Consider the following 24774-nt stretch of genomic DNA (forward strand, 5'->3'; position numbering starts at 1 on the left):
TTTTAAGTGCGAATGCACTTCTTAAGCGAGCCTCAAGCGTCCGCCGCCGTCCGCATTCCGCCGCCGTCCGCATAGCCACAGCAGCGGGTGCGCGCGCTCCTCGTCTTCCTTGGCAACGGGGGGAGATGGGCGCGCGCTGCCTGGCCGCTGACATGGCACATACCTATGTGGTGGATTGGCCAGGAATCTCCTCGTCTTCCTTGGCAACGGGGGGAGATGGGCGCGCGCTGCCTGGCCGCTGACATGGCCCATACCATCGTGGGTGATTGGCCAGGAATCGGGCGTGAGAAGGGCTAATGCACCCGCTTAAAGGAGTACTGACACGAAATTTCAAAGCTGAGATCCGCTCTAGCAATGAGGTACAACGGCAACACAAATAGGTGTCTGTGCATGGCACATACCCACGTGGGGGATTGGCCAGGAATCGGGCGTGAGAAGGGCTAATGCACCCGCCTAAAGGAGTACTGACACGAAATTTCAAAGCTGAGATACGCTCTAGCAATCAAGTACAACGACAACACAAATAGGTGTCTGTGAATAAATGCATCTTTCTTTCTTTGTAGTTGTGTGTGTGTGTGTGATCTCTCTTTCGCGAACATTAACGAACCGCGCAAATTCAACTCCTGCATTCGCACTTTCACATTCTTCCCCTCGGGTAAATGCGGGGAATTTTTTTGGAACGTGCTGTTGCTATAATTTGTACTTGTGTAATTACCATGCAGCCATTCCCAATATTGAGTACTAGTAGTAAAGGCGAACCTTTTGGTTAGGTTCGCCTTTGCTTAGCTATATTTCTAGAGCCGCGGTGTTCCTAAGGATCTTAGCTTGTATCATTCCTCGGAGGACCCTAGTTTGGATCCCTCCCCGCGCAAAATTAATTTTCAATCCGACTTGTAGAAACCCAGCCTGCACAACATCATCCCATCATGCATTGCATCGGCCATCTGCATTTGTTTTCGTACACTACTTACGACCGTTCTCTGCACTGTGGACAACTTCATTTCGCAGTGCTCAACGCTCTGCGCATTGGTCCCTACCAAAGACCCCCTCTCGCTGCGGCTTTGTGAATGACACCTGCTGCAGAGCGGAATTTACAAGACATACTCCGGCGCATCATTGACGCGCGAAAAACCAATGTGCATGGACCTTTGCATTGTGTAAAACCTTCCGTGGTGGCTGTCCACCGCCGCACTACGTGAGCAATGCAAGCTTGTATGGGGAGGTGTGGGGAGCCCGCACTCATTTTCATAAAAAAAGCGGCACGACTGCAGTCGAACAAATCCCGCGAAGCACGAGCTACGGCCGGGGGCCTGCCTCTTCCTCCTGCGTGACTCAAGCTTCCCCCCGAAACCCGAGTCACGCCAAGCTTTTACTGACCTACTTTTTTATGACAGAGCTGTTTACACATGAGATTGTCTGTTCGCTTAAGCAAAAACTCAAAGATAATGATGATGAAGAGGATAGTGGTGATGCTTAGCGGTTTCTCCTTTGTGACAGGATAATTGATAAATCGTAGGGTTTAATCAAGCAGGTTGAAAAAAATTGCTGGAGTGGAAGGGGCGCCCGTAAAGTGAAGCCGCCGCGACGCCACCTTGCTAGGGGAGAAGACGCGTAGTTGTTGCAGCGCGCGCTCCTTGCGTGCACGAAAAAGTGATGTTGATTCGTGTGCGCGCCATGTAACGAGATCAAAACAAGTATGGTTGGTCCGTGTGTGGCTTACGGTTGTACAAACAGTGTGAACCCGGCCACGGGAGCCGCATTGCGCACGTAACTTGCACGCGTGCAAGTTGATTCCAAACTGCGGTCATGCTTGTTGCATTGTGTCGCGTAGTATGCACCTTACACATTTAATTTCTTTGCTGCTAGGCTTCCGAAAGATGTTGAGTCACTGTCCTTTGTCAGTGTCTTTTGTTTGCCATTTGATAGTATGTTTTAGCAGTTTAATTGACGTCTCGTATCATAAGTCTGTCTTCTTTCAAGAAATAAACACTTTGTTTCCAAAAATAGAAATTGGTTCATTTTTTTCGGTAGTTCATGTCACTGACAATGTAACCTCATGGTGTGATTTACCAGAAAGATTGTTGGTTCATTTTTTGTAGTTTATTTGTGTGTTAGGTTGGGCAGCAATGCAATGAACGTAATAGCATTGGTTCCTATCATACACTCATGAAAGTTTTCTGTATCGGTTTTTTGTCACTCCATTATGTCTATTATCACAATAATTTTGGGTGTTTCCTGTTGTTTTTCAGAAAATGCTGCATTTTCTGGTCATGACTGCTGTTTTTCACATTACAGTTGTAACTCTATTGCTTTTTGTCTTTTTTTTGTTCTTACAACTTTCACGATCAATTTCTGCATTTGAACAGTTTAGAATAAAGAAGATAAACGAGTTCTTATGTATTTTTTACTTTGTAGAAGCTGCATATCTGAGCCATAAGGTGAAAAAAACAATGTCCCTGTACTCGGACATCTGAATTTTAACGACATTTCTGTGGTACAAATCAATACGGATACGTCGGACATGGCTCGCAGTGTTGAATTAGAGCGTGAGAATCCGTTACGTAATTTAAAACCGCTGGGAAAGTCGGAAAATACTGCTGCAAAGCAATCGGCATCTGGTTTCTTTCCCCGAGCAAGATGGCCGCCTGCGGTTTCAGCCGAGCCCATTGGTTGGTATAGGTGACTTCCACTCCACCAATTTTTTTAAACCTTCTTGGGTTTAATGCGGTGACACAACGCAGGCGATGAGGCGCCCCGTAGTGCAGATCTCCGGATTAAATTAAACCACCTGGCGATTCTTAGCTTGCTCCGAAATCTCGTACAAACAGGCGTTTTTGCTTTAGACCTCCATTAGAAAAGCGGCCCCCGGGGCCGGGAATCGAAACCGTGTCCTCGTGCTCAGCAGCACACCTTCGCCACTGAGCCACCGCGGCGGGTGTAACGGGATGGCGTTGCACAGCGACCTCAGTCGTAACACTTGGTACAATCACCTGGCAAAGAAAGAACCTGTATAGAATTTTTGTGCCAGTCTTACTTGTATGTTCCCATGTCTTACCAGATTGTTCCCTGCTTTTTGCCCAGAAACATTCTAACCTTCTTTTTACTAACCTCTACTGCTGTCCAACTCCCTTTTCCATTAACCTTAAAGGTAAGGGCTTCCGGAAGCTGGGTGTCTTCCTCGCTGACGACTGGACGGGTACCTTTGCACTCCTTTACAATATATGGGCATGCTTTCTGGCTCCCTACCGCAACCTGCGAACAGTTCTTCCTGTACCGGCTCGCTGATAGGCGTTCTCCTTCGCAACCCACTCGCCCGGGCTTGAAAAAGCAATTCACTTCCTTAGGCATTATGAAAGGGAGTGTTATGGAAGGGGTATTATCAGAGAATAAATGAAGGCAGCTTACACTTACACCGGGTAAGCTCACACGCACGCCGGCTAACCTCACACATACCCGACTTGAAGGTAGTGAAGCTGGAGACAACAGGAGTGTGTTTCCTCTTTTCCGCCCCACGGCATTGTTTCGCCTCACGCACGGTGTGCCTCATCGCACTCCATCGCACACGGCTCTGCGGGCCCACGTCACCTTCCTTCATCGCGCGCACTTATCGCTGCGGCGGCGGCGTCCTCGCCTTTCTCCGCCAGGTGGCAGCACGGCTCCCGCGCGCTTCTCCGTTCCCTCCTTTCCTATCTCTCCCCGCCATCGGGCGCTGCTCCAATCCGTACGCTTGCGGAAGGGGGTGCCATTTGATCTCTAACTCTCAAGGTCAAAACTGGTCACCCCGCGAAAACTGCCCGAGCTAGCGTACTGTAACTTTCGCTACAAAAATGCACGCAGTGCCCCCTGGAGAGGAGGGAGATCACGAAAGCATCGCGCGCCAATTAACAGCGTAAGCAACTCGCTAGACTCCCAGATGGCCTCAACTGTAGTCTGCCCCAGCTTTCAGCGGCGTCAAGAGCTAGCCTCACAGCCGGGCTCTATGCGGGCAATGACCGGCGTACGAGAAGCGGTGTTGGCAATACACAACGCCTCGTGACTCTGCCCCGAGCACATCGTTCAAGATCGCGCAAAACATGGTCGGCCGAAGAAGTATGTGACTCCCGAGGAAGTACAAGCGCTGCGCGAACGCCTATAAACATAGAGAACTAATGCTTTCTCATCAGAAAACAGATGCAAATGGAATTCGCAGAGCTGCAGAAATTGGTCGCCAGTAGGAAGCTTACTGAAAATTGGGCCGATAACATTACACGAATGGACGCGTAATAGAAGAAGACCTAAAGGCAAAAATGAAAACACTTGTTGATTATATACACTGAGACACACTGAATACGGAAAATATACAATATCAACATTAATATTCGATATAAGTAGTATTGGCAACGGTTGCATGGGGGAATCAAAGTAGCGAAGATACCTTGAGCTATAATACGTTTGCATGGTAAAAAAAGCACGTAAACAGTACTGAAAGAAGCAACTTAGTTCCCGGGGACGTTTTAGCAGCGAAAAACCAGGTGACAGGGTGTTTAAGGTGTAGGCTAGAAGGAAAGATGCAGGAGACAAAGCAATAACTGTGAGTTACATAATGGAGGAAACTGACATATTATCTTCACAACTCGAAAGTAACGCCTACTTAGAAAACATAAATTCGATGTATTAGAGATGAATTGCCAAAAAAAAAACGTAACGAAGTGAACAACTATGAGCCAGCCCTCGCTTCAGAAAAAAATGGACTCAGAAAAAAATAAACGAGTTTGCTAACGCGCTTGAGTTTGTTATCGGTGATTGGAGTTAAAACAATAAAAATATTTTACCGCTTGTATACCATGAATGACAAAATAGGCCGCTTCGCAGAATGTATTACCCGATTTATATGGCATTTATTGATTACAAAAACATGTCCCAGTATGCACCGCCGAACTACTGGAAGCAAAGGATTATTTCTCGATGACTGGAGTCACGTTCTTCCCTTACTTTTTTCTCTTTCGCCTTGCTGCTGGAGCAGCAGATAGATACTGCTTACATGGGGAATGAAAAGAAACTCGTTACCTGCTGACACCTTGAGGATGAGACTACTACGACATCTGAGAGAAGACAATGTTTAATTCGTCTCCTCAATATACAAGTTATTTACATGACGTTTTTTAGAGCTTCTCGAAACAAGAGATTTTAGCAACTTAAAAAAACAACAGCAATTTTTCACTCGTGAAATTGCGATTGGCTGCAGTCGGAATGTCCACCCCGTCGTACCATCGGCCAATTATCCGGGGCAAAACCGACTATCTCAAGGCGATCTTTCGTTGCGTGCGGTCTTATGCGGTCCTTGCCTCATTCTTCGTAATTCGGATGGTAACCTTGAGTTGCATAGATCTTCTGCCATGTGTTGGCGCTTTGCTACTGTGGTGCAATTATCGCGACACCCGCGGATACGTCATACCATACACACCGCATGTTCTTTGGGACGGTTCTGCTTCGCAACCATCACTCTCAACTCATCGTAAATCCCTTTCACCTCCTCCCTCTTCTCTAAAAGACTGGCTCGCGTTGCAGGAGGGATTGGACTGTGCGGCTTGGTGGCGAGCTCTGGTGGCTCACATACGTAAGGTCCTCCCGTCTGTATAGATATATATTTTCCCTGTCAGATCCACGGACTTTGGGGGTCTTTTTTTGTGTGTGTGTGTCAGTAAAGTTTACAAACAACAACAGCACCGTATACACTGACAGCGTCGGTTACGCAGCGTTGCAGAATCCCTTGGAATATTGCATGTCCACTGCGGCCTCAACCCAGCCCCTTGTAGACCGGCAGCAACACACGTCATGCAGCGGTCCGCGTGGTTCAATGATGAGTCACCTCTCCGTCTCGTGGTCCGTGCCGCTCCGACACATTTCACGGGAATCACTCCGACACTGGACTGGTCGCAAATTCACGCGTCAGATTCCACAGTTAAGCTTTTGCCATTCTGCCCCTGTTCTTGACATGTCGTGACGTGCACGTATCACGGAAAACACTTCGGGCAAGTTTGTGGGCAATTGTGCCGTGGCGCCGGATTAGCTCCATGATTATCGCTCTTCCCTTCCCCTCTCGCCACCTTAGTTCATTTTCCACACGAATGCAAGGGTTTATTATTGGTATAATTTATATTTGCAGCGGCGGCCATTTTTGTATGGTTTCTGTGACGAATGACGGCAACAATTCTCGTGTTTGATTATGCATCTAACGATTCCGCCTAAATATATTCTGGGCATTTGCGGAGACGTACGCCGGGATCTTGAAATAAATTTGCAGGGGATGTGCCGGAAGAATAGTCCTTCAGAAGAAAGGTCAGGTTTATTATTATAAAGCACGTAAAAAGGACGAAACATTCATCAGGTGATTCTGGCAGCTTGTGTAAGAAAGTTGTCAAGAAGCCCCATTGGTAGATTTCAGGGCTACTTGTTGATACCGAGTACTTGGCCCCCTTCAGATGTCACGACGACATTGTTTTAAAGAATGCTCCAGAAAGGGTGTTATGAAATCGCCGTCGTACCGTTATATATGGATATTGTCACGGGACACCTAGGTGGCCAATGCCCTATACTGCCACGGCTCATCACAGAAGAAGACGACGACGACGACGACGACGAAGTGGCTGGTTCCCAGCGCGCGCTGTTATGGCCACATTGTAAATTCTGTAAATAGATTGTTCCTCATCCTTCAACCATTGCTCGAGTCATTTGCTCTGCCACCACGTTACATTTGGTGGAGTGCGCGGTTCGTCATCCCCGTCCTGGCCCCAGATTCGCACCTCATCGGCATCGCTGGAATCATTGAGGGTGCGTGAACCGCGTCTGGCAGCCCCAGCCCCGCCGCTACAAGCACTCGTCGACGTCCCCCGCCCCGTGTCCCCAGCCCGTGACCAGCCGATCCAGAGCCGCCAAGATTCGACGACATGTGACGAGACGACGACGTGTCCCGAGCCCTGTGGCCCGACGTGGTTGCAAGCCCTCACCGTTTCATCGTTCCTTTGAGGACGTCGCCGCTTCTGGACATTGCTCACCAAATCCATCCCTTACCTCCGTGGTGGCAAGAGCTTCGCTTTATATTCTCATCACATCGTTCACCTTCACCGAGCTCATCATGCTACTGCGGCCTCGAGCGGGACGGTCGCCTTCGAGGGAAGGGGTACGTTACGCCATCAAAGACGATGAAGACAGCAGCCGCATGTAGCGTCACCAACAAGCATCTGCGACGACGACGAAGCTGGGTGGGGCACGCTGCCTGACATGCCTTTTCCCACATTGTTCATCTACGTCACCATCCTCACCACGCTGCAGCTTCGACCGGGACGGTCGCTCTCGACCGGGGGGGTAATGTCACGGGACACCTAGGCGGCCAATGCCCTATACTGCCACGGCTCATCGCAGAAGAAGACGACGACGATGACAACGACGACGAAGTAGTGGCTGGGTCCCAGCGCGCGCTGTTATGGCCGCATTGTAAATTCTATAAATAGATCGTTCCTCATCCTTCAACCATTGCTCAAGTCACTGGCTCTGCCACCACGTTACAATATTAAGAAATCGAGAGTTGTGTGAAATGCACATGCTTAAAAATGTATAACTTATTGTATGTACTTGAACACTCGAAGAGACTATATTTTATCATTGTTATGGCTACTCTTAAACTACAGGAAAGAAATAAGGTGCAGGGGTAACATGGCCCACTTGGCGTTAGGAAATTAGTCTCAAATAATGGCCACTACGCTATACCTGGCATTGCCAAAATCCATAGAACCTATGAACATGGCCCTATAATGAGTAAACGGCAAAGACGTGATTACTGACTACGCAATCTTCCAGACAAGGCTTGTCGCCAAACCTCAAGCTCCATAACCAAGCATGACGTCAAGAATTATAGTAAGTGTGAAGCTTCGCGAGCGCTGTAACCGGTGTGGAAACAGCGGTTGCTGTTTGGTGGTGTTCTTTCTGTGGGCTTTCTCTAATAGGCTATTCAAGGAATTGATTTTTTCGGTGCTTCTAAAAAAATTTGACCACGGGGTGTCAAATTTTATGGTGTGGTGTCTGCTGTCGAGACACGGGCACGTTTTATACAATGAATAAATTTTGTATGATTAACGACCCCGCCTCTAGGAAAGAAGGTTAACTCTCATTATTATGATTGAGTAGAATGCAGCCAAAAGGACTGCTCTAAGAACAGTCATAAGAAGCGCTTTTCACATTTTAAACGTTCATACGACACACTAACGTATTGGGTCCACATTCTAACTTCTTAAATTGCCAGCTTAAGTTGTCATTATATTTCTGGTCGTTTTGAAGCTCGAGTGCACCACTGCTTTGGTAACAGTCATTTTGGTTTGAAAGAACAGTTTTGTGAAATGCGTTCCTGAGTAAAATTACGATGATGTAGTAATAAAGTATTCTGCAGCCTAATGATTTCTTTTTTTCACCTAGATGCTGGGGAAGGAAGCCGAGAAAAATCTGTACCATGACCTGAAGCACATGGCGTCGGTTGACGTATCGGATGATGGTGGTTTGCGAGTTGTGAGTATGAACTGGCCTAGTCTCAGACGTCAAGTCTGTATACGAAACGTTCTTTCAAGTAAACTGCCAAGCGTACGAGCACATCAAACAATAACAAAAAAGCAGAAAAAATTATTCGTCGCTACTTCTTTAATTAACGCGCTCATGCATAGAGGGCAGAAAATATTATTGGGCCTACGTATTTATTAAACGGCTCATGCATAGAGACTCTTCCGCTACCACCAAAGTATAACGGGTAAAGAAAAATACTGTTAAATGGTATGTTTGGATTTTTAAATCGAGAACAAATGTAAAAAACAGTAATTATACGAGATAATTAGGCAGACTATTTCGCGTGTTTTACAGAAACAGTTTTGCAGACATACTTGAGAGTTTTTACAGACGGCCCAAAAGATAAATCTGACAGAGAAGCCCCGTTAATAAGTTTAGATAAATGAAAAAAAAATGAAAACCAAACAATACAAAGTTCCGGAATACATAAATAACTTTGAGGAAGAAAGAATAGCGAACTTAAAAGAAATTTTGCCGCTACCTAAAAGTAGTACTTGAGTAATGAATTACCCCTCCCTTTAGGTAAAAGACGTAAAAGAAATTTGATGGTTATATAACTTTACTTCACCGGTATAACGTCACACAATAGTTTCAGTATTTTGCCTTCATCAGGTCTTCACCTTTTATTTTGTAGAGTACAACGTAGACGTACACTACGCCACATAATAAAGCGGGCAAACATACAGCGGTGCGTGAAAACTGTCTGGCGCGAAACCTCCTGGCCCAGTGCTTGCTGTCGAGATAGCTGAGTGCGTATGTGGGTTCTTCGCTGGTCAGTCACGGCATGTCAGTTCTCTTGCCTCCGGGAGGAGCCCTCGTTTCATAGAAGGGACCCTGCGGCGTCTTGAACCGCCCGCCGAGCGAGCGGCAGGATTCTTTGCAGCAGCCGGCAGCCTGTAGCATGTTACTAAGCCGTGCAGCGGGTCGTGTTCAGCGTTTAGATATGTGCGCCAGGAGCTCGGCTGTTGTCGCTTTGTTGGCCCTACATTATATTGGCACTGCAGCAATTCGGCGGTAAAGCTTCGTGTGTGACTGAGCGACTGCCGGTCGGTATGTAGCGAGCAGGCAGCTAATATCCAGCATTCTTGCGTCGCTTCTCTCGATTGTAAGTTTGTTTTTTCTCTTACGAAGTATGTGAATTTACACTATTGCAACAATTCAACGTGGTAACTTCGTCAATTATGCGTAACTGAGCCGATGCAGGACGTTTCATGCTTGGTGGATTTTAAGGATTTTTGTTATATATGCTTCGGTTTTTTTTTTTTTTTTTGTGGGGGGGGGGGGGGGGGTTCTGCGTGTTCTCATGCCGGCGCTTAAAAGAGAACTTTACCATTTCGTAATTTTATTGTTATTACTTCCTATTTTCTTTATTTAAATACCTCTCCTTTAAAAAAATTATATCAACCCGTTATCACTTCTACACATGCTATTACCGTACTCACTAAGCAATGGATAAAATACGTGCTCACCAATCATGTATTTTTGGGCGCATAGAGGGCGTAACACGGTTGGTGTAGTGGGGTACTCAGCAAATAACGACAACGCAATTAAACAGCGCCTGACGATCGTATTTCAGAGTTTCAGGGGGTACGGCCTCAGCGCAAGCCGGACGCTACCAGTGATCCCGCCCCTCGCTACTTCCCGAGCGTGAGGCGCAGACCAGTGCCACTTTAGAGAGAAACGAAGTGCTGCGGCCAAAACACAGAAAATTTGTATGCGTTGAGTAGCAAAGCACCCGTATGCGCATTCATATATCTTGAGAGAACGCGCAAGCCGGAAGGGGTCGCGCCGAAACTGATGCTTGCGGGCCGCTCTTTTGGTCCATTTTATTTTGCGGCCGCCTGTGCATCAAATGCCAGTAGTCGTATTGGCGTTATTCCAAACTGTAAAAGAAAGTCACGCTGTCTTGTGCGCTCAAATAAGGAAATAGAGATCTTGAGAATAACTTAGACAAAAGTGTTTTGACGCTACTAACAGCGTGGCATTGCAATATTTCCATGGAAGATATTGACAAATCCTTTGCCTCGTTTTAGGAGGGGACCTTGGGCCATACTTTGCGGATAAAGCCATTGCCAGAAGAACGATCTGTGGATGGTGTGCTTGCTCACATGCTGTATCACGCTGAAGAGCCACGTTTGAGCAGCGCTGGACCTACTGATTACGGTAGACAAAACTGTTTGATGTTATTGTTCCTCCGTTTCCCAATTTAATCTATCTTGAAAAGGTGCAGCTCCAACTTATTGATTAGATCTGGCATGAAAGAATAGGTCGGGGTGAAGTGTATCTATTTTGACGAGAAATAATAACGGCATATTTCAAGCGTGTATGAAGACAATGATATTTTGCTGCGCAATAACAGCTGCTTTAACTAAAACAGGCCCTGGTTCCGCAAGGCTTGGGAGTGGGCTAGTTTTAACATGTTGAAATGCAGAGGTGCGCTGCTTGGCACGAAAACGTAGAACAGGGTGAATAACACAAAAACAGACAAGGTGAAGCGCAAACTATCAACTGTTTATTATCATGTGAAGGGGGGCGGTTATATATGATGCACATGAAAAACATACACGAAAAAATAACAATAAAACGCTACACGCGACATGATATCTATTCCTCACTTAGGAAACCTATTTGACGCGCCGAAAGCCGGATTGAAGGGGCGCTAACGCAATCTCCCTCCACTCCTGACTACATTGCATATGCTCTCGAGGGTAATCTTGTCTTTGGAGCGGAACAAGATGGTTGTCCCCTCGAAATTGGGCGAACAAGTCTTATCGCAACTCTTAAAATGCGCGGCCTAATTTCCATTTGCCGCCAGTTGCGCGCATGCATTCTTGTGTTCGCGTAATCTGTCGTTGAGACAGCGGCCTGATTGCCCCACGTACGACCTACCACAGCAGAGGGGGATCTTGTATGCAATACCCTCTGCGCAATTGACGAACTGGCGGCTGTGCCGTGTGCCACATTCGAAACCTTTTTTCGTCTTTTGGTTTGCAGCCTTGCACAACCCCTTTAGTTTCAACAGGGCAGAAAATACCACCGGAATTTCCAAAGAGAAAGGAAAGACTTAATATTCGGCCAGTTGTCATGAACTACATTCACAAGGTTTCGCACCGGCTAAAGAAAGTAGGCGCCAAAGGTGGTATTTTCTGCCTCTTTCACCCAGAGAAGGTCTCTTTAACCGAGAGTAGTCCAAGTGGCACTGGTACCACCCCCAAGTGCAGGAAACAAAAATACCTTACCATAAATACCCCAGAAAGTGGAGGGGAAAATAGTCCCACCGGTAGCGTAGTGATCATCGCGCGCCCCCTGTCTCAAACTGCGCCAGCGGGAGTTCTGATCTCTTGCGCTTTTCTCCCCGCACGTACCGGCGTTGCAATGCCACATTTTGCGTTTACTATCGTAAAAACCAACCCATCGAGAGTCCTTAACTAAAGGAACGCGGGCGCTTCCGGTTAATTACGTATACTTTACCTCAAATGTACCTATACATTTCTTTGCGCTAAACAACGGGAAGATGTATGACAAGCGCCAGCGTTTCACGAGCTTCGAACGCTTATGACTATATAAACCGCTTGTCGATAGCGTGAGCGTGGTATATGATCAATAGGATGTGAGCAAACATTATGAACAAACACGAATGCAGGCTAATGATCCTAGATAAAGCAGGCAACAGTTCATGCGGTTATGTTATGCTTATTAGTCGTGATTATGATAACTTATCAAGACGCAAATAATTGTAAAGTTACAATAAAATAATAACGAGAAAATGAGACCCGCCGCGGTGGCTCAGTGGCTAAGGCGTTGCGCTCCTGAGTACGAGGCCGCGAGTTCGATTCCCGGCCGTTGCGGCCGCTTTTCTAATGGAGACGAAAAGCAAAAACGCCCGTGTGCATAAGATTTAGGCTCACGTTAAAGATCACCAGGTGGTCAAAATTAATCCGGAGTCCCCTACTACGGCGCGCCTCATCGCCTGTGTTGCGTCGGCGCGTTGAACCCAACGATCATTCAAGGAGAAAGTGATGACTGCAATAAAAATCAGCGGACATGTTCGGGAAAAAAAAATCCCGGGCCATCTCCGCTACCGTGAAACCTGAAAAGGTGCGAAGAATGGAGCTAAAAGTGTATTCTTGGTGCCTTGGCGTTTTTGCCCAAGCAGATGGAACCGCTCATGGGTAGCGGCTTACAGCTTTGCTGTAAAAATATAGTCTCTTTGAAGCATGAAACGTTCTTGCGAAAGCCGTTGGAAAACGACGGTCCCAGTGTGTTCTTTTAGTGCGCGTTACGTCCAAGCGTGAGGCGTTGAAAAACGAGTGTGCCGGTGTGTTAGTACTGTGACTAGACGCCACGACGACATCAGGAAACACCAACATCCCGAGCCCCTAAGGGCTCCGCCCCTAAAAGAGAGATGATTTGGTATTCGCTTCATCCCAAGGAACCTATAGATGACCCCGCAATTTGAAAGACGATAGTCTTTCTTGGGCTACTTAAACCAAGAAATTTTAGATGCGACTGCATCGCATTCACTCGCCTTGTCCCTCCATACGGCGTTGTTGTCCGTCCACACCCCTCCCCCTACACTATAAAAAAAATAATAGTAAGCGGCGCCCAGTTTCCATCCCACGACCCTGTGGGCGGAACGCGAGGTACATGGTGCTCTTCCCACTGCGCCACAAAACCGAGACAGAATCAAATGCTACGAACGCGCCTTATATCCTTGACATATTCAAACTACACTCTTAGGCAAAAAGGACTAAAATAGGGACTAAAATACAGCCGTTAGTCTTCGCGGGCGACCGTTCATCTTCAAGGGGAGTATCTGCGGCAGAGTACGTGCCGTGTGCATAAATGCGGACTAACTGTTCGTCCCCGCCGATCTATAAGGAGTAACGGGAAGACGAAACGCATGCAGTTAGTCTCTTTGCTGCGTCGTTAATCCCCTAATGGCGTCGTCGTTGCCCTTTCGCGCATATGTCTGAGAACAGTTTTATATTTCCAAAACACAAGCCATTGCAGTCACTGGGTGCTTTATATGGTGCCACCGGAGAAAATATTGGTGTTATTTATAAGAATATCGCCTAGGGTTAGTAGTGCGGCGGGTAATGGCAAGGAGCGGCGAAGCGCGATTGCCATACGCTTCTCGGCGAGGTTATGTTGATACGCTGTGTTGCATACGATTCTTGCGAGGTAATAACGGCCAATGAAAGCTTTCAAGCGCCTTAACAGTAACGCAAAAGTTAGTGACAATAGCAAAAGTGGATTTCTGAGCGTAATGAATATGTATATGTTTAACAGACGAGAAAAAACTGTTGTTGCTGATGACAACTGCAAAACAAAAATGCTCGCGACAGGAAGCGCCTCGAAGATATCTTTTACACTCGGTACATAATTGCCTTGGGCACCAAAGCTATGACAATGCTGCAACTGCTGTAAAACCCGCTTGCATTTCCTAGTCGCAATCGTCTAGCGACGCAAATTTGAAGAATTCCGGCTTAGCAACACCGAATCCGCTTTCGCCGATGCAGGAAAATATGGCATGTTTCCTTATTCTGACACTCACACAGACGACACTTTTCACATACGTTACATGGAGCACTTAACATATGTATCGAACACTAAGAAAGCACTTAGCTTGCGCTAATTTGTGCGGGAACAAATGAGTCGTCCGATCGCCCAGCTACCTATCTCAACTAGGCGACGATGAGTTGATTGTTATTTGCGAGAAAAACTATGGTTGTGAGGCTCTACTTCGAATCGAACTGAGTAATAGTCCCTAAACCTAGCAAAGCGCTAAGCGCAAGGCGCAAAACGCGGTCACGTTCGCTTGCACAGATAGAAATTCAGGCACCAGTTGCAATGGATCTGTTGCGATATGTACAGAACTACACGCTGTACACTCAAATATTATCTATCGCAGCTACAAGCCGGCGGCGTGGTCCGGCGGGTAGCGCGTCGTGTTTCTTGTGTGTATTTCCGGGCGTCAGGGGTTCGATCCCTGCCTGTTCCAGAGTTTTTTTTCTTCTTTTTTCTGCACTCTACGCAGTTCGTCCTTGGGGAGTATCGGAACGGACCATCCGGGTGGGGACTGACCGTTCGTCCCCTCGCATTTAGTCCCCAAAGGGACTAATGATTCTGGCAGAGGCCGTTAGTCCCCGAAAGGACGAACTTTTAGTCCTTTTTGCTTAAGAGTGTACGTCAAGAAGCTACTGATACAACGCATGATGGGGCAATGAAAGAATGAAAGGCTATGAAAGCACTTGCAATAAAAGAAAAGATGCTCCCACTTACAGCTACAATGATGGAGTAAAGGTCGTTGTGAAGCCCCAAGCATACCACTTCGAGAGATTGATTAAGATTGGCCAATAAAACATCATAATAATCATAAAACATAATAATCATACGTGTTCCCGACACGTTTCACGCGATTTCAGAATCATTCCAACGGAAACACCAAGTGAAACCCACGATGCGTCGCATCTACACAGGGTTCCCCTCGCGGGGAGGTGGGCGCAATTTTGGTCTGTCTGTAGGTGTCTGTCTGTCTGTCCGTCTGTCTGTCTGTAAATCGATTCAGCCACCCGGCCAAAGTAAACTGCTAACTGCGCAATAGCCTTATATACTCACAGCCAAATGTAAACGTCTAAGCCTGGTTTATATGTTCATACTTGTCAACTTTGTTGAACAAGAACATGAAATTGCGCAAATATAAGACACGAAATTGGTACAGAAGGGATATTTACAGTGTTCCTTTATTAAAAAATTCATGAATGCTTGGTTTTTCGATAAAAAATGACATTCTACATCTACTGAAGAAAACCACCGCCTCCTGGCGGCATATGAAAAATCACGCGGCAACAGCAACGAAAGGTTCCACTAGCTAGGTTCCACGTTCTGCTTGGAAGGCACGTGGAGCACGGCCACGCGGTTCTATAAACCTTGTAGTCGGCCGCCTCCATTCACGCACGTCTCCGCTGTACTGCAGCGCAGGCATCGAGGAACCCGGCCTGTAGCAGTGGAACGCGGTAAATTCAAATCGCCTTGCGCAAACCTTTAGTGTGTTTACCTTGGGATGAGCGCGGCGGTACAGAAACAGCATGAAAGGTGAGCGGGAAAGCAAAGGGGGGGCATTTCCTTGGCAAATGTCTACAAAGACTATCGTCTTTTTACGACATTTGCAACGAAAGGAGCAGATACGCGGCCAATTTTTTCTCTCTAGAATTCTCAGCGCAGTGCTTATGGCACTAAAATGCATCTTTTTTTCGTGCATTTTTTTGCAGTGATTCCGGATATCAACACCAGCTTAGTTTACATGGAATCAAGAGATTTGAAGCCAACAAAGGGTGAGTGTATCCTAACCAAGATACGTGTTTAAACTCGCACTCTGTCCAGTGGCACAGGCGTTGTTTATGAGATCGGGTACGAATGAATGGGTGAAGATTTCTTCGGAAATCTCGAAACGTATGCCGTAATGAGTGGGCTGTGGGTATGTTTCTGATGAGTAGAACTTTAACTTCGTTAAATGGCAGTGAGGAAGCCAAGAACAACCAACGGCCACCGCACGCACAAAAGGGTCCAGTGCATCTTCGGGACGATATACCTTAGTACGATATTTCGGAGCTCTACAACGGTCGCCAGACGAAGAGTGGAGCCAGAGGCAGCAGCGCAACACGGATCTTTTTTTCGTATGTCTCGCAGCAAGTAACTCTTTACCACAGCGGCGTCGTCCGATTTTTGAATGCATGAATGTTGTTGACTTGGGGGCGACGAACCTAAGATGGTGCTTCACTGCCAGTGTCCACCTCTAAAGCTGTACAGATTAAGTGGAGGTTGTTCAGTATGATAAAGAAGGATAACGTCGCGACGCAATGATATGATTGGCTGACTGAATGATAATTGCTTGCTTTAATGCCTGCAGTCTTTGGCCTTACTTTCTAATAAAGTTAACAACAACAACATAATGCAATATGGTCAGCATGAGCACGATGATGATGATTGTATATATGCGCAAAAGGATTCTTGCACAGTTGCGGCGCCGCCATCTGCGTCTCTGCTTCTAATAAGCCAGGCGCAAAACCCCAGACCATCTATGCGGGCTTTAGACATTCTGCTGGCACTGTGTCTATATAGAGAGCTGTCTATGCAGGCTCTCCACTTGTTCTGGAGCGCGTGCATCTACTACAGGCCGCGGTGGTTCAGTGGCTAAGGCGTTGTGCTCCTGAGCCCAATTGGACGGGGTTGCTATTTCGGGCGTCGGCGGCCGCTTTTCTGAAGGAGCCGAAAAGTGAAAATGCCGTGTGTTTGCGAATTCTGCGCAGGTGGAAGATCCCCAGGTGGTCAAAATTAATCCAGAGCCCTTCACTGAGACGTGCCTCATCGCCTGCGTAGCGTCGGCGCGCTGAACCCCTCAATCAGACCATCATTCAATCACGAGAACCTACAGACGCGTCGCTTATCTCAACTCTCTGCGCTGAATCGCTGCAAAGCATACAATATACGGGTCCTGTACACGGCGATCGCAATCACCCTTGCTCTTTCAGAGCAAAATATTCTGTGCCGCCCCCCCCCCCCCATGCCCCAATCGTGTCACATCCTGGATTTGCATAAAAATGCGTAACTGATGCATAACATTACCTCGTCTTAAATGGTGGTTATTGGTTCAAGGGAATTTTAAACTGCCTCAAATCCCCAAAAATAGAAAGACGTTAACGTGATGAAAGTGGATTGATAAAAATATGCATCTTATACACCTCCCCCCGGAAGCAAAGCAAAAACTAAAAAATACCCTAAGTACGGCGGAAATAAAAAAAAACGCGAAGACGGCCTACTCCTACACAGCGCCTTCTATTTGCAGAAAACTGTACTACTTAACAGGCGGAGTTAGGAGATGTAATGGTTCAAAAGCATAAATGGAAATAATTGTTCCAAGGAAAACACGAAAACCAAAAAAGTACAAAACAGAAAATATAAAAAGGATAAAAATAAACTCAGGAAGTCAAGAATACACATCGTATAGATTGCCCCTTAAAACTAGGCATACATCAAAAAGGCAACCAAGCCAGGTGTAAAATTTAATGGAAATAAAACAAGGCTTAAAGTCCTGCAAATGCAGAAAATACAAGTTTTCCCGGAGTACACAATGTATATTTTGTCCAATGCCTGCATAGCTGACATAGCCATGGACGACGCAGCTGCACATGTGGATGACGGCAAGCCTCGAGAAGGGCCTACAACGGCAGAAAGAAGCAACATGCTGCGCCTGCTTCGCAGCAAGGTAGAATTGTATCGGTGGCCTCCCACAATTGATGCGATTCATTGACCAGATTAACAACGCTTTTCTGACAGGCGATGCGACCCCGAAATGAGCGAGCATCACGCAGTTCTTTCTCCCTCTATGATAGAAATTCCATTCCCCTGCGAAATATTTTGCCCGTATTATGAAAGCTTCCCAGGGCACTGGAACTTTTGTTACCAGCACTAGCTCCTATTTGAGTGAATTGGCCACAATATTCCGGCATTTCACTTAACTCGAAACTCCGCTGTCTGAAAATTTTGAGCGCATTTTATGACTACAAAATAGTGAGGGACTACTGTAAATAAAATAGTGTTGTTTTATGGCGAAAATTGGGATGGAATATTAAAAAAAGTGGGTTCTTTCAAGTGATTTAACAAATCTGGACAATCATACCAAGCGGAACATGCAAGTTTCAATCTCTGGAGAAGTAGACAGAAATAGACCTCTGCCTGTAGTGCCGTCTTACGGTACTACTATAAGCATTCCACTAAAGTGACGTCCACCATCGTTTTGATGAAAAACTCCATCGTCCAGCACAGCTTCGCCCTCAGTTAACGTAACGCAACGTAAACTAACCTAAGATAACCGAACCAACAGAAAAAAATCATTTAAAACACCGAAAACTAACCTGAGCCACAAACAATTCACTTTAAACTAGATATGTAAAAAATAAAGCAGGGAAGCGCTGGATTCGACCCACCGCAACAGGAAGATAAGACGGAATATCTAAAACAGTACAGACGCTCTAGCCTCAGTCAGCCCAGTCTATATTCAAATGTCGACGGACAGCACTCCAGCTATGGCTGTACGCAGAGCTGGAGTGCCGTCGGACGGCAGTGTAGACTCTGTGAAAAAATAACCACCATGTTGTCACTGTCTTTGTTACTGCATTCCAGATGGCCGTGGATAATATTACTGCGTCGAGATCTATGTTACGCAACGAAAGGCTTCAATCCGCGCTATGAAGCTGGCTGGAAATCAAAGCTTTGAACGACACCCACAACTATGCCCATGCGACATTCCTTGAATTCACACACACGTGGCTCCACAAACAGTGAAACCAGAGATCATGCCACCCGTTACCTGGAATTCACGAGGGCGCCATCCCGAACGCAGCAGCGTCGGCCACGGGCGAGCTCGAGCGGACAGAAAACGGAGAGGAGCATCTTTGGAAGGGTGACACGGCGGAACCTAGCCATCCTGATGTGCTAGCTTGGGGCTACACCACCGCGCGACACAAGCACAGACACCGAGACAACTTGGCATATGAGCTTAGTGATTCCCATTTCTACTTATTTAAACTAGTTGGTTTGGAAAGTTAGTTTGCTTAGTTTGGTAAGAAAGCTGAGGGAACATTTATAATCGCTATTTATCACATCCAGTTGCTCCTTTGACCTTTTGTAATAGCTCTTAAAACACCACCGAATTGGTATTCACCAATTTAGAAAACAGAGTCCCATTCGTGGCAACCAGTGCGCAAAAGTTAGTGTTTCTCTGGAGGCCAGATGCGTGACTGTGGTCTGTACAGTTTGTTTTCCCGCCCTGCAAACCAATCAACGTATGTTTGCCGCACGACCATTATTTTATTTATTATTTTATTTATTATTTACGACCACTTAAGCCTGTTCGGTGCGGGGTGCTGTCAAAAAGGTTATTCAAGCCGTGCGAAGAAAGTGCGCCATGGACGCGAAGCAGCGCCAAAACAGGCCCAAAACAACTGTCGCTAAAGCAGACAAAAAAGCCGTCCCGCCGACCCGCCCGCCGGTACGAGCAGTCACCTGCGTGCGGGGAATGCATGGTAATAGCGCCCTATCGCCGCCCCATCTACACTGTGCTCCGGGAGTGATATGCGCCCTCCCCCCTTTCTATGGCCTGCCCGTTGGGAGCTTCTTGTCCCGCACGCCACGAAAGAACCGTTGGCAAGGAGAGATTTAGAAAGTTAAAATGTATTTTCGATGTGAGTTTTGCTGTGAGTATATTCGCTTATGAAACTCGAGATGAGAGAACAGAGAACACCACACGTGGATTCCGAGCCGGCTCCCTCTAATCTACGTTGTCACATATCTGAGAACGACGTCGGTTTCTTCAAGGAAGAAAAGTTTATTGGAGCGAACTTGAGCTCTGCTCGCAGTCGGCGTCGGAGGTTACGGCATCAAAGAAGTACCCAGTGCTTGTTGCACTTCATCGCGGATGACGTCACTTGAGGAAGCGAGGTGGGGTTGCAGCATCGTTGGGACAAGTGTCTACAGCACCTCCCAGACTACTTCGCCTATAGTCTCAAGTATCAGTGCTGATAGCGCCAGCACCGATCGCCTCCTAAACGAGGGCATTCACTGGGCCGTCCTACAGCCTCATACGAATTTCGATTGTATTAAACATAGCCACCAGCTCCGATGCGAATTAGGCCATGATCTTATTGGGGTTAATGAAAAAGCAAGCGAAGAGCGAAGACCTCTTGCTTTACCCGTCGTATCAACAGCCGTAATCTTTTTCTTTCATCGTCTTCGGGTACGCACGGAGAAAAACTCTTTATCTCATCAACAAGGTCACGACGCCCTTGCTGGGTGTTTGTTCGCGTTTCAAGCAAAATCGCAGCTTGATCCTTTACCACGACGGTAGCGAAGGTTTTAAAGAACTCGCTTTTCAATTGAGTCCATTTGGCGATGGAGCTCTCGTGGTTTTCAAATCAAGTTCTAGGTAAATATTCTAAGTAGAACAACACATGTGGGAAAGGTTCTTCGTCTTCCTACCTGTTTAAGATTCGGATGCCCTCCAGCTTCCCTAACCACTCTTCTGGGTCATCAGCGGGGCATCCCCGGAACGATGGCTGTTCACGGGTTTGCTGCAGGACAATTGGTGAAGTTGATTCTTGCACCATGGTGTTGGTTGCAGCGGTCGTTACCTTGGGTCCTTCTGGCAGGAAACAAAACTCCGGCAGTAAACCTTGCAGTCGGTGGCTTGGCGCCTTGTAGTGGCTTGGCGCCTTCTAGATGGCATACAGAGCATAACGGGTGCGCACCCCGCACCTCATCAGATGTCACGTAGCCAAGGACAACGCAGGTTTCCTGGTGGAACAATAGTTTACTGAGCGAACCTGCGCTCCGCTCTGAACTCAAATAGTGCACAAACGCCGATAGAGCAGTGAACAACGGGGCGAGCACAGACGGGTGTCCGCGGATCCACGGCCGTGTCCTTTTTGCCTGCGAGCATTTATCTTTCCCTGCATTTACTCCTGGAACAATCGAATTATATTCAGAACATTGGCGAACAAAGACGATAATCGTAGTTGATCGACGACAGGGCGGAACACTCTCCCTACCAAATACGATGGCATGGAAAGAATACAGATGGATCAGCAGGGAACCCGCACTTCGCTTCAAAAACAGAAGACAGAGCCGGAGGTGGCCAGAAACAGGGGGCAAATTGAAAGAGTAAACAAAACGAAAGTCACTCGAGCTACTATTATATTGTATCCACAGGTGATTTAAATCTCATTAATTGAACGTTACACGGTATATTTCTACTTGCTATCATCATCTCCTTCACCATCGCCATCCTGATTGGGTTCACTGTAGAATGCATTGCGAAAGATTTCCTGCCACGTCTATCGTGACCTAGCCGAATCATTACCAGCGACCCTTCAAATTTTCTTAGCTCATTCCTCCGTCGAGTATTGGGCTTCCTCTATTTCGTCTGCCATTCCTTGCTAACCATCCCGTTTACCGGATTGTCCACCCGTTCTCTTTCATTCACATGACATGACTTGCCCAGCCCAGCGTTTTCGCGTGATTTGGACTAGCCGTTTGCTACACGAGTTTGCCCCCCAATGGACGCTGCTGTTCTCTTGTCCGGCATTTTCTTTTCCCTGGCGCAGGCGGTAGATACATGTTTTCTTTGAAGGTGCCCAATGAGACCCCGTTTCCGAGCCTGAGCCATATGATATCGTTGGAGAACGAATTCCCAAAACAACCGGCTATGCCTCGACCATTTTTTTCTGACAAGCAAGCACTCCTGCAAACATAAGTGCAACATCAGGGCTATTTCGCACATAGGTTTGAATGGGAGGGGCCGACGTGGTGGCAGGGGTGCCTGTCTCTGAGCTGCTTTGGGGTTCTTTAAAAAACGGGTGCTGTTTGACGTCGTGTCTTCAACTGAGGCTCACAGTGTATATCAACACAATACAGCAGGATGTGGTGGTCAAGACAAACGGATAAAAACAATCGTCGGCCAGGTGCAGTGCCATTACCGCCTTAAATAAACGTTCTATTGGGCTACTGCTGCGTCCTCAATGCCAACACTTCTTTTGGGGTAACCGCATTTGTTTTTCATGTTGCCTCTCCTATTGGGCTTTACTAGAAGAGTGAAAATACTGTAATGGGACTCGTTGAAAACGCTTCTTAAAGAATGACTGCGTTCTGTAGTTAAACATCTCATAGTGTGATTCGTAAGCACGAAAATAACAATTGTGGCTTCATAACTTCACCCAAAAGTAACAGATATGCACGTAATTACCCACTTGTGCAGATCTGCATTTGCCGCCACAGCTGTTCAATGCTATTACCCCATTGTTTTGGAGTGAAGGAAGGTTGGGATATTGCGTGCTTTGCCTATCTCTGGTCTTGTTGAATGTAGAGAAACCAGAGCATATTTTGCCTTGTTTTTTTTCTTGCATGACCCCACTTTAACAGCTGTTTCCAGACACTACATTCAATTTTTCACATTGAGTTTATCTTTATTTTCAGGAAAGCATACCAGACGGATACCGGCGATTATATTCCCGGAAGTTCATGTCGTATTCGATTACATCCTCTCAAAAGCCTTAAAATTTAGTGTGAAAATCGTGTCCCGGTACATTGCAATCATGGCAAATTCGGTAAGTATCGTTTCCTTGTCATTTGGTTGCACGTAGTTAAAATTGAAAATAGAGCGATAAATGACGTCTCAAGTATACCTTAGTATTATTAGAGAAAGACTGCCATTCAAATGAAGTCGTCAAGCACAGTGCAAAAAAAAACTGTGTTCTCTTGAATGCTACATCAGCGGATAAAATGCACGTAATAATCAATTGCCTAGAAACAGTGGCGCAAGTCGTAGTTAGTATCCGTTAAAAATATGCAATCGCGTGAAAACTTTACCACGAGTGTATTTTCGGGCGACTCAGTGTATGACAAGCCATCTATGGACAAACAAAATGGATGCCTGTGTGCAAGCCGCCTGCGGTAAACCGGGTGAAGGACCGCAGAGACCATGCGTCCAACGGAGTGACGTAAGCAAGAACCTGCAGAAGCTACGCGGATCACGTTGCCTGAACTACCCCAAGAACAGTCGAGATGACTGGTGTCCCATTCGAAGACACCGGCTCAACCGCTGCACTGCTCTCCTCAGGCGCATCTCACAGTCACTCAGGTAACGAAAGTCATCTACGCGTGTGCGCACAAAGCAACGAAGTAAAAAAACCAGAAGGTTGCCCTCTCATCCACGCCCTTCTGATGCCCAAACACCACTGTAAACAAATCCAGAATATCGCCCTAGGTATCCCTCCTCCAACCTCCTTATACTCCACCTTCCCAGCACACCCATACAACTACTGGAAGCGCAGCAAAAATCCCCCCCCCTCACCCCCACTGGTCGAACAGTGCTCGCGCAGATAGGTCGCGCCGTCGCTACAGCCACCGACGCTCCACAACGTATCCGTCGACATCTTCGCTCGTACATCTCGGTCTTCTCCGACCTGCGTCTCATGTACGTCACGTGCAATGTGGGCGAAGGGCAAGCACGAGTGCGCCTCCTCCTAGAAAGGCATGCGAACAACACAGACATCTGGTACACAGATGCCGCAGTTTACCTCAGCCGGCCGGCCCACCCCATTGCCGTCGACGACTCCCATGGGTGAAGCAGGACATCTGCCGCCCTCGCTCATGGCACTACGACCACCGCTGAAGAAACGACAATTGTGCCCCCGCCACCACAGCTCCAGGCAGATGCGTGGCCGTCATTTGAGGCTGGCATCGAGCATGGCGTAGCTGCCTCCCAGGCGGCATATCCTCTCCAGCCATTAAGCTTCACCACGCTTTTACAACATTGCCGTGCATCAAAAAGGGTGTGAACTCCGTGGCTCACCTCCCTCCCAGATAATGAGGTGGCCCACGCCTCTGGTCATGGCATTTCGCAAACAGCAAAACGCAGCTCCAAGAGCGTACCGAACGTCTGAGCCCCTAAAATTCCGAGGCTAACTTTTATGCTCCAAGTGTACACAAACCAGTTCAGTGGCAACGAACGGACGGGACTCTTTTCCAACGGCCAGGTCAATTTCCCCGGTGCGCAGACGCAATCTTAACTGATAAAGCGATTATAAATCTACCTTTAACTATGAATACGCATAAATCTTACCAGCAATCGGAAAAGACCCCACGCTTCGCAGAGATCTACATAGCTAAAACGCCGAGAAGAGAACGGTCTTTTTTGGCAAAAGTTGTCTTCATAAAATTTCGCAATTTCGTTTTCCGAAACGTCCCTCCAGCTTCAGTCTATGCATAGAGAGCCCAAAGCCACATGGACAGCAGTGACTCGAACGGGCCTGAAGCATGTACCTTAACTCTTTCGCTACCGCGCCTATCAAAATCGATCAATTTGATCGATACTTTTGGGAGCGCCTTTTCATAGCGTTACGAGCGTTTTTCGAACAAGTAAAGCTTTTCGGAGTTAGATCAGAAAATGACCTTTCAATATCAGTTTTGTTTTCATTTTTGCAACGGAAACGTGATTTTTGACACGCTTTTGAATCACCTGGGTGTGGAAAAGGGGCGTGGTCATCGCGCATCACGGCTACCAACGAAGAATGCGTGCAACTCGTAATTACTCTGCACCAGCGCTTGTTTTTTGCTATCAGGGTGTGA

General features: G+C 47.1%; 1 protein-coding gene across 1 annotated transcript in view; it reads left to right on the forward strand.

Annotated features, from left to right (window-relative positions):
• Positions 1–24774, forward strand: part of LOC144151723 (venom metalloproteinase BumaMPs1-like) — a 191101-nt gene that overhangs the window by 25306 nt on the left and 141021 nt on the right. The window contains exons 3-6 of the mRNA XM_077682845.1: positions 8449–8538; positions 10623–10752; positions 15864–15926; positions 22621–22751. Of these exons, the coding sequence (XP_077538971.1) occupies positions 8449–8538; positions 10623–10752; positions 15864–15926; positions 22621–22751 (414 nt within the window). The remainder of the gene's footprint in view (positions 1–8448; positions 8539–10622; positions 10753–15863; positions 15927–22620; positions 22752–24774) is intronic.

Source organism: Haemaphysalis longicornis, unplaced genomic scaffold (assembly GCF_048455015.1).
Source record: "Haemaphysalis longicornis isolate Haplotype H1 unplaced genomic scaffold, Haemaphysalis longicornis Haplotype H1 scaffold_9, whole genome shotgun sequence".
Classification (NCBI taxonomy): Eukaryota; Metazoa; Arthropoda; class Arachnida; order Ixodida; family Ixodidae; genus Haemaphysalis; species Haemaphysalis longicornis.